General features: G+C 42.7%; 1 protein-coding gene across 11 annotated transcripts in view; it reads right to left on the reverse strand.

Annotated features, from left to right (window-relative positions):
* Positions 1–14,254, reverse strand: part of LOC121593977 (calcium-binding protein E63-1) — an 80,103-nt gene that overhangs the window by 53,972 nt on the left and 11,877 nt on the right. For 2 of the 11 annotated variants that reach the window (XM_041916798.1, XM_041916797.1), the window contains exon 2: positions 5,858–7,189. The exons of the other annotated variants lie outside the window; for them this stretch is intronic. In XM_041916798.1, coding sequence (XP_041772732.1) covers positions 5,858–6,329 — 472 coding nt within the window. In that variant the 5' untranslated portion in view covers positions 6,330–7,189. The remainder of the gene's footprint in view (positions 1–5,857; positions 7,190–14,254) is intronic. 11 annotated transcript variants of the gene reach the window in all.

The raw sequence follows: 14,254 nt of genomic DNA on the forward strand, positions 1-14,254 counted from the left end.
AGCGTGCCACAATGTGTAACAATAAACAAAAGGGGCAATCGTTTACGGCTCGCACGAATCGTGTCCAGCTCACGCACCACTGACCGATGATTGATCGGGCAATCGGGGTGAACTATGTGTCGTTACTATTCGTTCCTCGCTTTGGACCGTGTATGACTGAGGGCGGGTAAATGAAGGCCGGCTTTTTCCACCGTATGTATTCTGAGTATTACGCACGACGAGTACGAGGATTGATGCTAATTGCGTGGTGGCACCGTGGCCTTCAGTGGGTTTGTGCAGTACCACACGAAAACAGCGTCGTTAGCTTGTACTGTACATTTCCTTTCCAGTTCGTAATAATACCATAAGGTGCTGATTTATGGGGCGAGCAATAAGTTATCAAAGCGTAGTGCATGTCTATAATGTTCTTGTTTTTATTATTGTGCATAGAAACGAGTGAAACCGGTTGATTGATTAGATCACTTGATCACGGCCTTTTTTGCACGAAAACAAATGGATCAAGTAATGTTTTGGTAGTAATAGCTTGACGAACGGCTTACAACAGAAAGAGTATACAACAAACTTTAAATAACGTGTGTCTAACAGTTGAGACGGGCTGTGGTTACAGGTACAATTAAATATCACAGTATTTTTTGCCATTCAGAAATTCGCTCTCGATTTAATTGCGATTATATTATGTTTGCTTATTATGCTGGTTTGTAGATGTTTATCTAGTTACATTTTTTACCAATTAAAGAAAATGCATTGATTTGAAACTGTCAAAAACGTTTTATTCTGATACAGAAAAGGTCTATTAATCTTCGTTAATTGCCCCCTTCTGACGTGCTCATATAACATATAAAAGGACCAACAAATCAGTTTTTCCTGTTAAATAAACAACCGTCTTCTTATTTATTATAATCGTATTTTTGAGTAAACGTCGCTGTCTACAACTTGATCGCACTTCTGCTGTTGTGGTTGTTAACAGTATTAATCAAATTAATGATATGATTTACTAGAATTGAATGGTTTTACTACATCATAAACAAAATCTTTTTTCAATATTTTTTTAAATAGTATAAATGTGTTAGGATCCGTTTTGTTTTGTTTTGTTTGCCAAATTTTGTCAACCGATACTGTGCTGATCGGTGCAGTAGTAACCAAAATTGGATAGCGATGTCTATTCAGAAAGACGATTATACCAAACAAGATGATAAGAGAAGACTGGTACACCCTGTAAATAAGTCACAAAATTATAATAATGGAGGAAAAATTGATCGATCTTACAAACTGTATTAAGACAAAGTTTGTTATCACTTCCTTCCATTGTTTGGTTGTTTAATTAATTGAATCAATGATTCATTAGATTTATATGGTGGCCTTTCGGTACACATATCAATACAATAGTCGGTTCATTGATATTTCTTGTTCTACTATTCATACCAACATACCAATTCATTGTTAAGCCACAATTTCACGAGACTGACCCTTCTAAAAAAATAATAGCTAATTTGAATCATAATTTCTGCCGAATGTTTTTATTCTTCAGTTATGTTCAATTTGACAATCAAATCAATCAAATTGTTGTTAACAGGTACCTTTTTAATTTAATTAAAAATAAACATGACGTCTTCTAAGTATCATGTTTTTAATACTATGTAAAATCATTCTTTAAACTCTTCAAATACTGTTCAGGTGATACACTTGTCGTTTCGCTTTTTACGCACTAAAGCGAGCTTAATAGCCCTTGAGTGTGGCACTGGTGTCGCGTGCGCTCTGCACAGTTTTAATTTACTCACACGAAAAAGCCGACCAAAACAAAAAACGACGCAAAACCCCACCATCATAAAAGGTAATCCTCGCCCAAAGCCTCTCGAGCGTTACCGTTAACGTACACTAGTGATGGTAATAAATGATTACGCCGATTATCATTATTGCTATTGTGATTGCCGGGCCGGGATCCTTCGTGACTGGGTCGCATAAGTCCGGCCTGGTGGGGCAAAAGCGTGCGTTGGAATGTAGGGCCCGAGCGCAAGCAGTGGTGGCCGGAGGTGCGAAACATAAAAACGTGAAGGATTGACAAAGTCCTGGGTCAGCAATCACAACTACACCCGGTACCAAAGGGGAACCCCAAAGCCCACAACCGTTCGGCTTCTCGCTGTGGCTTTGCCACCTTTCTGCGTTCCCTTTTCCTTCGCAACCCGACACAATCACACTCACACACACACACACAGATACATTCACACGCTCGTAATGGTCCGTCGCCATGTTTGGTCACCGGTGCTGTCGCATCATAAATTATTCATAGCGACCAAAGCTCAACAAACAGCGCAAAGTGCTGACACGCTCCTCACTTGTCTCCCTTCCCGCTTGTTTTTCCGGTGACCGGTGGATGGATTGCACCAAACAAACGGAAATTGTGTTTGTACCTGCGTGTGTCTGTGTGTGTGTGTTTTTGTGTCCACTACAGTTCCGTTACACCGGCACCGGTTGAAAGGCTCCCGGTGGTCCGGCGGCTCCGATGGAAGGACACGAATTTTCCGGCTTTCCGGATCGGTTTCGTGACCAGTTGCAGCAACTCTATGGGGTGGTCAAAGGTTGTGTTTTTTTGCCTCACGTTTGTGACCACCACCACCACGACATTAACGTGCAGGACCGGATGGATGACCGAAACAAAAAAGGAAAAAAACGGCTGCCTAAATTCATCAACCAGCAGCCCTACACCGTTAATGTGGAACGACAGGGCGGTCGGGCTGGCTGGCTGGGGCATGAATTATTAAATCGGTATTTCGGAGAAATCACAGAAATTAGCTTCCCTGCCACCCGTTCCAGCGAACATCCCCTTTGTGTAACCGCTACCGTGTGGGGTAGGTTGGTAAGTACGCGAAGGCATTAGCAAAGGCATGATAATTCGGCTGCGTGCGATTAGGAAATAATTCCCCACTCTGGGGCGGGACCGAAACAAAGTTTGCCTTCTCACCTCGAGCGTGTCAAGCTTTTAGCACGTCCGTGAAGCGCTGGGAGACGCATTTTTATTCCAAAAGTATGCGTTTGCCGGTCGTGATTATCGGGTTTATTATTTCTTGCGGCGAGCGCCGGAGGTTAGAGAAAGTTTGGTTCTGTTTTCTGTTTGTGTGGGTGTGTGTTTTTTTGTGTGGAAAAAGGTTGATGGAGCGAAAAGAGAGTACGAGTGAAACGATTGCCTTGTTTTACTATCAACAGTCAGCACCAACAATGTGCTTTTCGCAAGATTTAGTCAATTGGAGGAAGATCACGTATTCGAAGGACGGATTTGACTAATTGAGTGCTGTTAATATTCTATCTAACATTTTTTGTAAGCACGTTTGTCCTTTTCGTGCTCATGAGCCCTATTCCACAAACACAAAACGATTACAGAAGCGAGAGTTTTGAGAAATAAACGTTAATTAGGTAATAAATGTATGTTTTACGTTATGCTTAGGTTGTATCGAAGGTATTACAGTTTAAAGACATTTGACATGTTTATATTAATTCGTACACCATAGTCGTAGTGTCTTTAAATAAAATGTTGATGTTTTGGCCATTTTTTCACACAATACAATCCACCAAATAGTAGTACTCTGAACAAAAAATCAGATAGCGGAAACAAAATCCATGCCAGCGTCACGTACTTAATTGTGATAATCAGAGGTGATGCTCAAACAGTTGGTGTGGCCAATACATGCTTGGTGACATTTTAGCAACAAACGCGTGATCAGTCACTTTGTGCTGATTTATTTTTACTGTTATCAGTTCTGCAAAATGTCACTGACATAGTCCAATTCCGACTAAAACAAAATAATGTCAGCGTCACGAGTTCTACTGTCATAATCAGCGATAAGACTGAAACGAATGGTGCGACCATCTCATGCTTGGTGACATTTTGAGAAACCACTTCTTGATCAGTCAGTTGGTCGCGACATTTTCTGTCGGTGATCATCAAGATAGTCACGGGAGATATGCGGTTCGTGCTAGTGGTCCCAAGCAACAAAATGAGCATGCTTTCTCGCTCAAATTCTTCATCATTCTACTCAACAGACGAGCGAACAGAGCGAGATAGCATGCACATTTTGTTGCTTGGGGCCATTCGTCAAGTATGTTGCAAGAATGTCGTTCCTTTGAAAGCGATAAACGGGTTTGGTTTACGTTTTAAAATTTGGGTAATTTTTAATAATTTAATAAACAGAAGATAAGCTCAAATACCGATAAGCTTTTATGACAATGGATGGTCTGACTATGCACATAGAAATGCGTGAAGTTGACAATCTCTTCAAAACTCTGATATTCGTAATTGACGGAAAAGTACTATAGAGCTTCCTATTCTTTTAGCCGGTAATGCATAGCAAAATAATCAATGCTTCATATTTGAGAAGTTACTACACAGGAAAAGAACATGAGAATTAATCCACATACGACAGTGCATCTGCCATTTTCACAACATATTGCTAACGCATCAGATGCCAGAAAAAGTGTAGAAGAACATTGACCATTCAAGTGGTTGCAGAATAAAACGATTTTTATTTCTACCATTTGCAATATCTTCAAAGTACGATGCAATCACAAAAAAAAAATCACACAATACTTGAAATATTTAGATTATACAAGTAAGTTGAATAATAAATGGTTAGCTCATGATCGATGGTCGTCAGATCGATGTAAATTTTAATTATGGTTTTTCAAACTTGTTGATGAATTTGGATTGAAATAAATTCAAACAATATATTATAAGCAAAGAAAAGGTGTGATTATTCACAGTTCATCAGTGCGAATCTAAAATTACAGTGGCAAATAAACAGTGATTGCAATAGAAATTGAAATTCAAACCACACTCAACCCCTATTTGCAATGTGCACACATGACTAAGCCGAAACAACAACGATAAGCCACGGCCCGATACTGTACTCCGGTTTTAATTGATTAGCGTGGCTAATGAAGTGGCCGCCGATGGAATGAAAACACAATTGATTGTCGATTATCAATAGCAATCAAGTCGCTTATCACAGTCGCCTTAGACAGTGCCGGAGCAGCGCTCTGCTTGTGTGGGTTGCGCTATGTATCTCTCTCTCTCGGCACGAGGCCCCGCAGTACAACCAGCGTGTGCTCTTACTTGGTGGTGCTTACAAGAACAACAACAAAAAAGATGCCAAACAAACCCTCCCCTTCGCCCGTACAGTGCGGTACGAAGTCCAGCAATTCGGGTCTTTGGTAGATATCTTATCGCATTCTACCGACACTATTTGCTGATGGAGGGCAGGGCGTCATCTTTATAGCGCCACAGTCGATTGCCATCATTTGCTGGATGGTGTATGTCACCTGTTTTCTCGCCGTTTGCGGTACAAGCAGAAACACGTATATTGGCCGTACGGGGAAGGCACGGCGTAATGATGATGATGCAGAGAACGTCGGTGAGAGTGGGCCATGGGGTATTTCGTTTTTGTTTTTGTACGAATCTTCACCCTTGTCTTGCTGTCACACTACAAGTTATGCAGACTGTCCTGGCTGAATAACGACGTAGCGCGTGTGACGGTGGGCGCTTTTCGAGCGCGTCGGTCTATCGTTGTGGGTGACTTCCGGTCGAAGGTCATGGTCTCGCGCTCAGAGGATGTCGGTCTTTTCGGTCTGCTTTCTTTAGTTTTTGGTTTTTTCGTTGCTCGTTCGTTTGCGTCCCCGTCGCTCCGGATCGAAGTTTCGAAGTGACAAAGTGCCCAATCGGTCAGGCGCGTCCTGTACGAAGCATGTCGGTGTCATGTTGCAACAGACACACACGCACCCACCCACGGTCGGGCTATGGATAATACATGATACACAAGGGAAGGCACAGTAGCGCTTTAGCGAAGCTAGAGGAAGGATGATCACTCACAGAACTTTTCGTCTTTTTTCTTCATCTTCTTGACGACGCGCCGGACCTTTACGATGCGCCGGATGACCTTCTTTTTCGGCTGGCTCGCTTCGGCTGTCGGTTGCGCTCCAGCAGTGCTGCTGTTGGTACTGTTGCTTTCACTACTATTACCACCACCACCACCACTACTAACACATCCGGTCGGGGGCACTCGCGGCGGTAAACCTATTTCGATCTGCGCATCCGCCCGTGGCGGCGTTCCTTCACGTGCCGCGCGCGGTGTCAGGAAATTACTGTCCACACTGTGCTCCTTGCCGCTCAAGTTGACTTCGGCAGGTAACGACGACGACGACGACGACAAAGACGATGGCGACGTCTCTATCGCTCCCAACAGCTGCACCGAGTGGCTGTCAGCGACCTCTACCCGCTGCTCCATGCTGCTAGCACTTGCCATTTTACCCTCAGCGCCCATCCTCGGCGGCCCACTACTCATATCTTGCCTGCCCCACCTGGCTCTACCACCTCTGGCTCGTCCGGCAGTCTGGCCCTCGGGGAACGAGTATGCTGTACACTCGAGCGCGGGGAATGGGTCCCGCTGAGATCTTTGTCAGGGGTTTCCTTATCTGGTTGATTAATATGATTTCGCTGTACCGGAGTGAGGCGACAGGGCGGAAAAACAAGCGAAATCAAAAGAACCCCAAACCAACCTGGCAGTATGGGGATGGGAGGAGATGCGCCCGGGAGTTGTTTGCGTGTGTTGCAGCAGTGCCGTGCTCGACCTTCAGCTCGTCGTTGGAGACAGCATCACCAAGGACCGTGAAATCACCCACCAGAGTGCTCTCTATCGCATGCCACGACAAATCTCGTAACACGACGGGGCAAACTGTGCTGACAAACGATATGTGTAGTGCGGTGTATCTGTGAGTTTGTGTAGATAGAAGATATCGAAACTATCTTCTCGGTCCTGCAAGTGTGTAGGGGCACTTTATGACTTCATCTTTTGCTACTCGCATCACATTTGCTTACAGTCTACGGTCTGCCCGAGGCTCTCTTATCAAGCAGCTAGGTTGAGTAGATTGGACGAATCTGGTGGCAGATAAGGCAACGGGGGGGAGGAACAAGATACACGAAAAAGAAACTATCCTTCACGCATCGATCGAAGCTAGTTTGCTGTTTGAGGTACACGCTTATTTCAGGGGCAGTTATTTCGACAACACTATCCTGTAACGCTTTAAAGGCAATAAACGCTGGCAAAACCCACACACACAAGACACACTGGAAATGTTAACGTTCGGTCGTATTTTGAACGCTTATCAATTAATCGCAGCCACGAACGAGCTTCACAAAACTAACCTGCCAAGGAGAGAGAGAGAGAGAGAGAGAGAGAGAGGATAAAGGGAGAAAGAGACAAGCAAAGGAATCGGAAGTAAGGAATCGAGCATATCAAGAAAAGATAGGGGCCAAAGGGCAGTGGAAATGGTTTGCGGGTGACGGTGACGATGCTTTGACAAACTGAAACCTTGGCAAGATGCGTTGATGTGTGTGTGTGTGTGTGTTAGTGTGAGTGTGTTAGTGTGAGTGTGCGGCTTGAAAATCGGTTGATAATTATTATTTTACCTTGGCATGATACAAAGAGCGACACGCATACACACATAGACGCTAACACGAAGCTAACGCCAGGCGGGAGCGATTGATCTGACTACAGTCAGTTTGTTTATATGGTTCGTTGGCGTGAGAGGAACAACCCACGATCGATGCCGCTGCATGCTACGAAACCGTTTGATGTTCGTTACAAAGCCACGGTGGGGACCTTTGACATTTGAACTCAGCTATCGGAACGTTTTTGTGGGAGGGGGGGGGGGGGGGGATTTACCATTGTACGGTGTTTGGGAGGGAACAGATTAAACTCGCTGCTGCATGCTTAGTGAACTTTTGAAGCAATTTATTTTTTATTATGTGAACAAATGCATTCATTTTGGGTTGCAGTAGCAGTAGCTCGACGTTCTTTGTCGTGTAATTATCAATTATTATCGTTAACTTGGAGAACTATAATAGGGGATATCAACGTCGCTATGAACGTTTCTCGTCACCTTAAAGCTACTGCATGTTGATCTGCTTTTTACATTAGATAGAAGTGCTACAGTATTAGATATATTAGGCCCAAATGTTACTAATTCACAAGACACAAGACACAAAAGGTTATATGACCTGTTGCCGGAGAAGTAAGTAAGTAAGTATATGACCTGTTGAGACAGTTTTTTTAAAATAAGTCTTTGTTTTATAAACATTCAATCATAATCGGAATGTAACTATTTCAAAATTTTCATAAATATTTTTTTATAAAAGCAGGTTGTTTAACGATAAAGAAAAGATTTGGATCAGCCGACCCTGTGATATTGCATTAAAATTCATTAAATTTTAGCATCTATTTTTTCCTTCTGTAATTTACAGTTTTTGTTATTTATATTACAATTTGTGCGGACTTTTCTTGTTTCATTGCTTTTGTTTAAAAAATAAGTAGAAATGCTTGCACCAGAGCTTTATACAGCATTACAAAAAAGTTGCTTTTAAACTTGTGCATTCAAATCAGTTGATTATAAAGTTGAAACAATAATGAAAAAAAAAAAGAAAACTTGGTGAGATGAAGCAAAATAGGAGAAAAAAAGTTCTTTTTATTATCTTGGTTATTATAATACTCTCTCTCCCTTGGAAAACTAAACATGTACACTTTAACGAACTCTTTGCCCTGAATGCAGAAAAGCAAATGCAAATCATGGCTTACCTCGCCGGCTTTTCATACTCAATAGCACAAGGAACAATACGAATATTGACCGGAAATGAAAGAATCCTTATCCCCTCCCTGGATCGGACAGTAATGAACTTTTCCTTCTGCATTGTTTATGCAGCTTGTTTAAAAAATACTGCAGAAAAACTCGAACAGCCAGCTGAGCTCCTTTCTTTCATTTGGCATGCTTTACGAACAAAGCCTGCCTTCTTTGGCACGATGCGCTGCTTCGCATTACTGTACGAGCCTGTGGTGTGTTCAGAAACGTTCATTAGTGGCGCACAATTGTACAGCAGCCGCTGTGGAAATATCAATCGCGCAATACATGACACAAAGCAATAAATCGACCGGCTCTTTGAAGAGCTGCAGCATTGTCGAGCAATAAATGTTTTGTCCTATCTTTCAACACAATCATTAAGCTGACGGGGCTACGCAAACGAACATGATTAATACTCGTTCCTGCGTTCTCTCACACCGCTTGAATGGCCCTCAGCGCAAAGTGGCGCGAATACCCAGCTAATAACAGCTACGATAGAAAATGGTAGGCAAAGAAAAATGCATACCTCTTCGGCCGGTTGCTATCTCCATCACTCGACCAATGGCCAGCGGCAGCTTATAAATATCAAATCAAATCAGCTCCCATAAATCACCCTGATAAATGGTACGCAGCGGCCCGAAAGCCCCCGATGGCTGGAGTAACTCCCGAAGGGCTGTTTGTGTATGGGTGTGTCCGGACCGGAAGCATGGTGCCAACGCGTACTTCAGCATTACCCTGCGGACATACGCTCATCGGTAGTGATGAGTGATTTTTTGCTCGGTCTCTCGTCGTTCTGAGTCTTCCAAGTATTTTTGGGGCTCCACTTTCCTTGCTTCTGTATGGTTGCTGGTGTGGTATCTCACAGATCCGGCAGGACAACAACGAATATGGAAAAGAAGACTCGCACAAAAAAGGACAACTGCCACTGCCACACCATCCTTGCAAATGGACAGACGGATTCTTGCTAGCAATAGTATCTATCTGGGATGGTTTGTTCGAAGGAATGAAGGAGGAAGAAGCTGTGATGGGCTAAGAAGGTTTATGTTACCATACAAATATGGTGCCGGGAGCAAATCACGATAAATGTCTGTGATGGGCTTACTCTTTGTTATTGTAGTGTCAATAATAGTCTCCTCTAGTCTGGAATGCACTTTGGTGTGTAACGATTCTCTACGAGTGTGTGAAAAGTGTTGAGTTCATGATGGTAAAGAACATTAGCTAGCAGCCTTAAAGAAGCTTGAACAAAATGACACATTTTTCGGGAAGATGTAGTACGGATGACGCTTAAGAATGTCCAATTATTTGTACCACAATTAAATTGTTTTTCATTACATTCCAGCAGAATAGTTTCTTGCACATTTACTGGTCAGGCTTGTTTCCTTTTATTTTTCATTTAACTGATTCATTTTTAGTTCATGCACGTTTTTCGCTTTGTCGCACATTGTGCCTCAGCCACTTCCAATGGCTACACATTGTCAACGAAAGTCAATAACGGAAGCTTTCGTCCATAAAACTCAACATAACTGAATTTCCGTAATGGCTATCAATAAACGGACCCATTTTGCCGAACGGTTGCCCGAAATGCCAGTTCAATGCCTTTTTTTGCTTCTTGCTGCAGGCTTTCGCAAACGACAGTGCAGGGGACTCTGGTGCACATTACATGCGCCAACCGAACACGTGATTACATTACCGAAGCGGCAAAGGGGGATGCGAATGGCGTCGAGAGCCCATCGAAAAAGTTGAAGTTGCTAGAGGCCAGACTCTCCTTACAAGTGCCATCCCTGCAGCAGAGCCAACACCTCGGGGCTTCTGCTCGTGACCCATGTGGACGCTGCGCAAATACTGGGGCAAAGCATCGTAAAAAGGTCAGGAGCAATCATGCTTCGCACTGGATGTGGTTATCGCGAAGAGGGCAATGTACATACACGTAACTTTCTTCGTAATAACGCTGTTTGTTTGGTTGTACCACACACACGCACACCCATATCCACACACGCTCTTGTTGTGTGCTTTGTTGGCGAGTTTTGGAACTAGTCTTAACCTAGCCTGCACGTTGCTGTATAAATCAAACGTAAAGCGACCGTGTAGAAGTGTGCTGTGAACAGGATTGAATTGTATACCACTGAATCGAGTCGCCTGGTTCATGCAGGCGAGGGTTTGACCTTGATGCTGCTGGTGTTGGTTGACCTGTCGGCGGGAGATTATCGGTTTTACGACCATTTCACGAGTCTCTGGGGTGTTTTCCAATTTTCTGCTGCCATGATCGTTTGCGTTCGGTGCCTGTTGCTCGCACTTCATCATCATTCTGGCGCCGGTACAACACGGCACGAGCTGTATGTACGTGACGCTTCCGTTGTAGCAGCTTAAGCTGTAACGATCTTGGCTCCAAGAACCTGTCATTTTTACGAGAGTACGTGCTTGAGTGTACGTAGAGTATGAAACTGTGATTAGAGAAGAAAATACTCAGCTCTCGGCGATCGGTAATCATATGTTTTGCAAATGCGTTCCAAACTAGCAAACGAGCGGGTTTAAATTGTATGATTTTGAACAAATTCCAAACAATTGGAACGATTGGAGAGCACTGGACAGCAACAACGATATCTGAAATAATGTAAAAAAACGGGTTCATTGATCGTCATTTTGCTTCTATAGCTGTCTTTCATTGCCTCATGACCCTCTACTTATAGTTTTACCAGTCTTTAGTTTCGTATTGTTATAAAATATGACGTTGTTAGGGTAGGCCCGGACCAAGGCCCCGAAACTAGAACGACTTCAAAGATTACAATTTGCGTAGCATTTAGTCGGTATATATTATTATTATTGATAATAAGGCTTGTGTGACCATTTTATTGTGGATTCGCAACTTAGAAATACATTAAATACGCCAAATACGCCTTTGGCTTTTGTGGCAAACATTTTGATATAAATTATCGCCTCTTCAGATTTGTTCGTGCCTCTTCAGATTTAGTACTAACATACGAGCTAGAAGGGCAAATCAAAGGTCTAATTGTTTGTCGTTCACGTCTTGATATTTTAGTCTATCCTATGTATAGTTTAATTTTAATCACTCCAATGAAGTTAGCAAATTAAAGCAAAGTCTGTTTTATCGACATGATAGATACATTACTTAATAAAAGTATATTATGATTTCACAGTAACTTGAGATACTTAGATGACCATCTTCTTCTTCTTCTTCTTCTATTTGGCGTAACGTCCTACGCGGACATGCCGGCCTATACAGGCATTCGTGACTTAATTCATTACCACGTAGCCGGATAGTCAACACGTAGCTTGATAGTCAATCAATTAGATGACCATCTAATCATCATAATAATCATTGCTAGCCTTATCAGAAATATTATAATAAATTAAATGAATAAATAGGAACATTACATAGTTAATGCAAGAATTGATACAAGTGCTTCATAGCACACCAATGTCTTCTAGCCAATGGAATATGCTTATTATTTTTCTCCATTTAAAGCTATAACATTGATTAATTATGAGCTGTCCTCATTATTTGAAGATGATTATACACACCTGAAACCTATACAAAATACAATATACGTACAACTACACTGTGGACGAGAATTTATCATTAGTACCACTGAACTTGATGAATGGATTCATGTATATGGCTATAGACCAACTATAATAATGCACAGAAGTATTGGATCATCGTCTAACTACCATAAGGTTAACGATTGTAATGTAACACATCCAGTTTCGTCCTTTCACTGTCGCTATCTCTGCGAGTATGGCCCGCAAAAAAGAGGAAAGTTCGTACCAAAACTAACTTTTATTTGATACTAGAATCGTTTTGGTAATAGCGATACCGTTTCTATTCTCATAGCACACTTCCGAACAAATTCTGCCACTAATGGAGCTAATGGTATCGATCTAGATACAGTTTCCGAAACATCATCATTAATCCAGACCGGAAATCGTTAGTTTCGCATCTACTGCATGAATAAATTAAATGTCTTATCTTAGAGTCTATCACGTCTAAGCACTTTAATGTAGTGTTTCTGTAATTCTAGCAAGGTCAGACCCCATAGACCACATATTGAGCCGTGTACTAATGGGATATTGCAGTTGTGGCTTAATTTGTTGTTCAAAATTGGTTGTTTGAGAATATATTATTTTAAAGGTAAAGGGATTATTTGTGTAAAGGTTCCATTCGTGGTACACAACGTGGGCGAAAAAAATTAGATACCATTGCAAGGAAATGAGCTAAGCACTTCCTCGACTCTACACTACACGATCGAGACTAGACTGATTGAAAGCAATTATCACATTACAGCGAAATTAATTCATTGCCAGCCCGAGAATTAAACCGCCGTGCCACAATATTCCACGGTTCAGCGAGTGAGCGGCACCGAGATCAGTGCGCCATAACTCACGCCATCCGCCATAAACGCGAGGTAATGAATTTTGAGCGCAATTTTCATCACACTTCAACGCCGAAATTTACATAGAAATGGCGCTGTCACTGTCACAGCACGCTGGCAGGATTATCAATTATGCAAACCCACGCCGGCAGGCAGGCCAGAACGGCACACGGCACTTTCACCACACAATCGTTCCGGTTGACACTTCACCTTTCGGCTCGCGGGCGGAAGTGAGTGTATTGGTGATATTTAATTTTTCCCAAACAAATCGTGCAGCAATAAAGCGATGGCGTCGTTACAAGACTGCCGGATCGAACGCCGTGTAAGGAAACGCTAATGCTAATTAATCAGGCTTCGTGATTCGGGCAAGCTTGTCCCGTGTCACACAGCAAACGGCAATCGGTAACTGCTAATGTTTGATATTCTTCACCTGGTTTTCTTCACCTGTCCGTGCCTGTCCACACTGTTTTCCGCCTCGTTGACGGTGCGAGGGCCATTGACCGTGAAAATGAATGTGCAAATAGACACACACCACACCCAAAAACCTACCCAAATCGCGTCCCAAGTGCACGAGATATGAGAAGCTGAGAGCATGTTGTTGTAATTGCCAAAAACTACACGACAGTGGCGATGGAGCTGGGGAAAACTACTTGCAACCCATCCGGAACATTGGCCGGATAAAGTGCAATCCATTTTGTCAAATGGTAACAAGCATGTTACGCTCAAGGTGGTGCGGCTTTTAGGTGCTTTTCCGTCACGTGATCGAGGTTGGGTAGAGTTTTGCACGTTCTTGTACAGATAGAATTCATAATTTCCTATTTGTTATTTGTGGTTTTGGTAAGTGGGACGGATATTGTTGCCAAATCGTAGAGCAGAGAATACAAGTCTTGCTATGCCTAAGCAAATGTTGGTGGAAATGAGCTGTGCATGTTTGGTTCTGTTCTGTTCGTGTTAATGAGGCATAGGTTTTGGTTTTGTACAACGCTGCTCCTAACTAGACGGATCAGTTTTCGCAAGGTTTTGTTGTTTCATATTGGTAACCTACAACCCGCGCGGGAAATAACCTTGACCTCCGTGAGATGTCCGTGCTGACTGTCTGTCCAACCAAAATAACAAGATTGATTGACAGCAACGTTTGAAAAGCTGTACTTCATCGGTCAGATTTGAACAAACTGATACGAATAGCTGACATTCTCTGACCACAG

Source organism: Anopheles merus, chromosome 2L (genome assembly GCF_017562075.2).
Source record: "Anopheles merus strain MAF chromosome 2L, AmerM5.1, whole genome shotgun sequence".
NCBI classification, from domain to species: domain Eukaryota; kingdom Metazoa; phylum Arthropoda; class Insecta; order Diptera; family Culicidae; genus Anopheles; species Anopheles merus.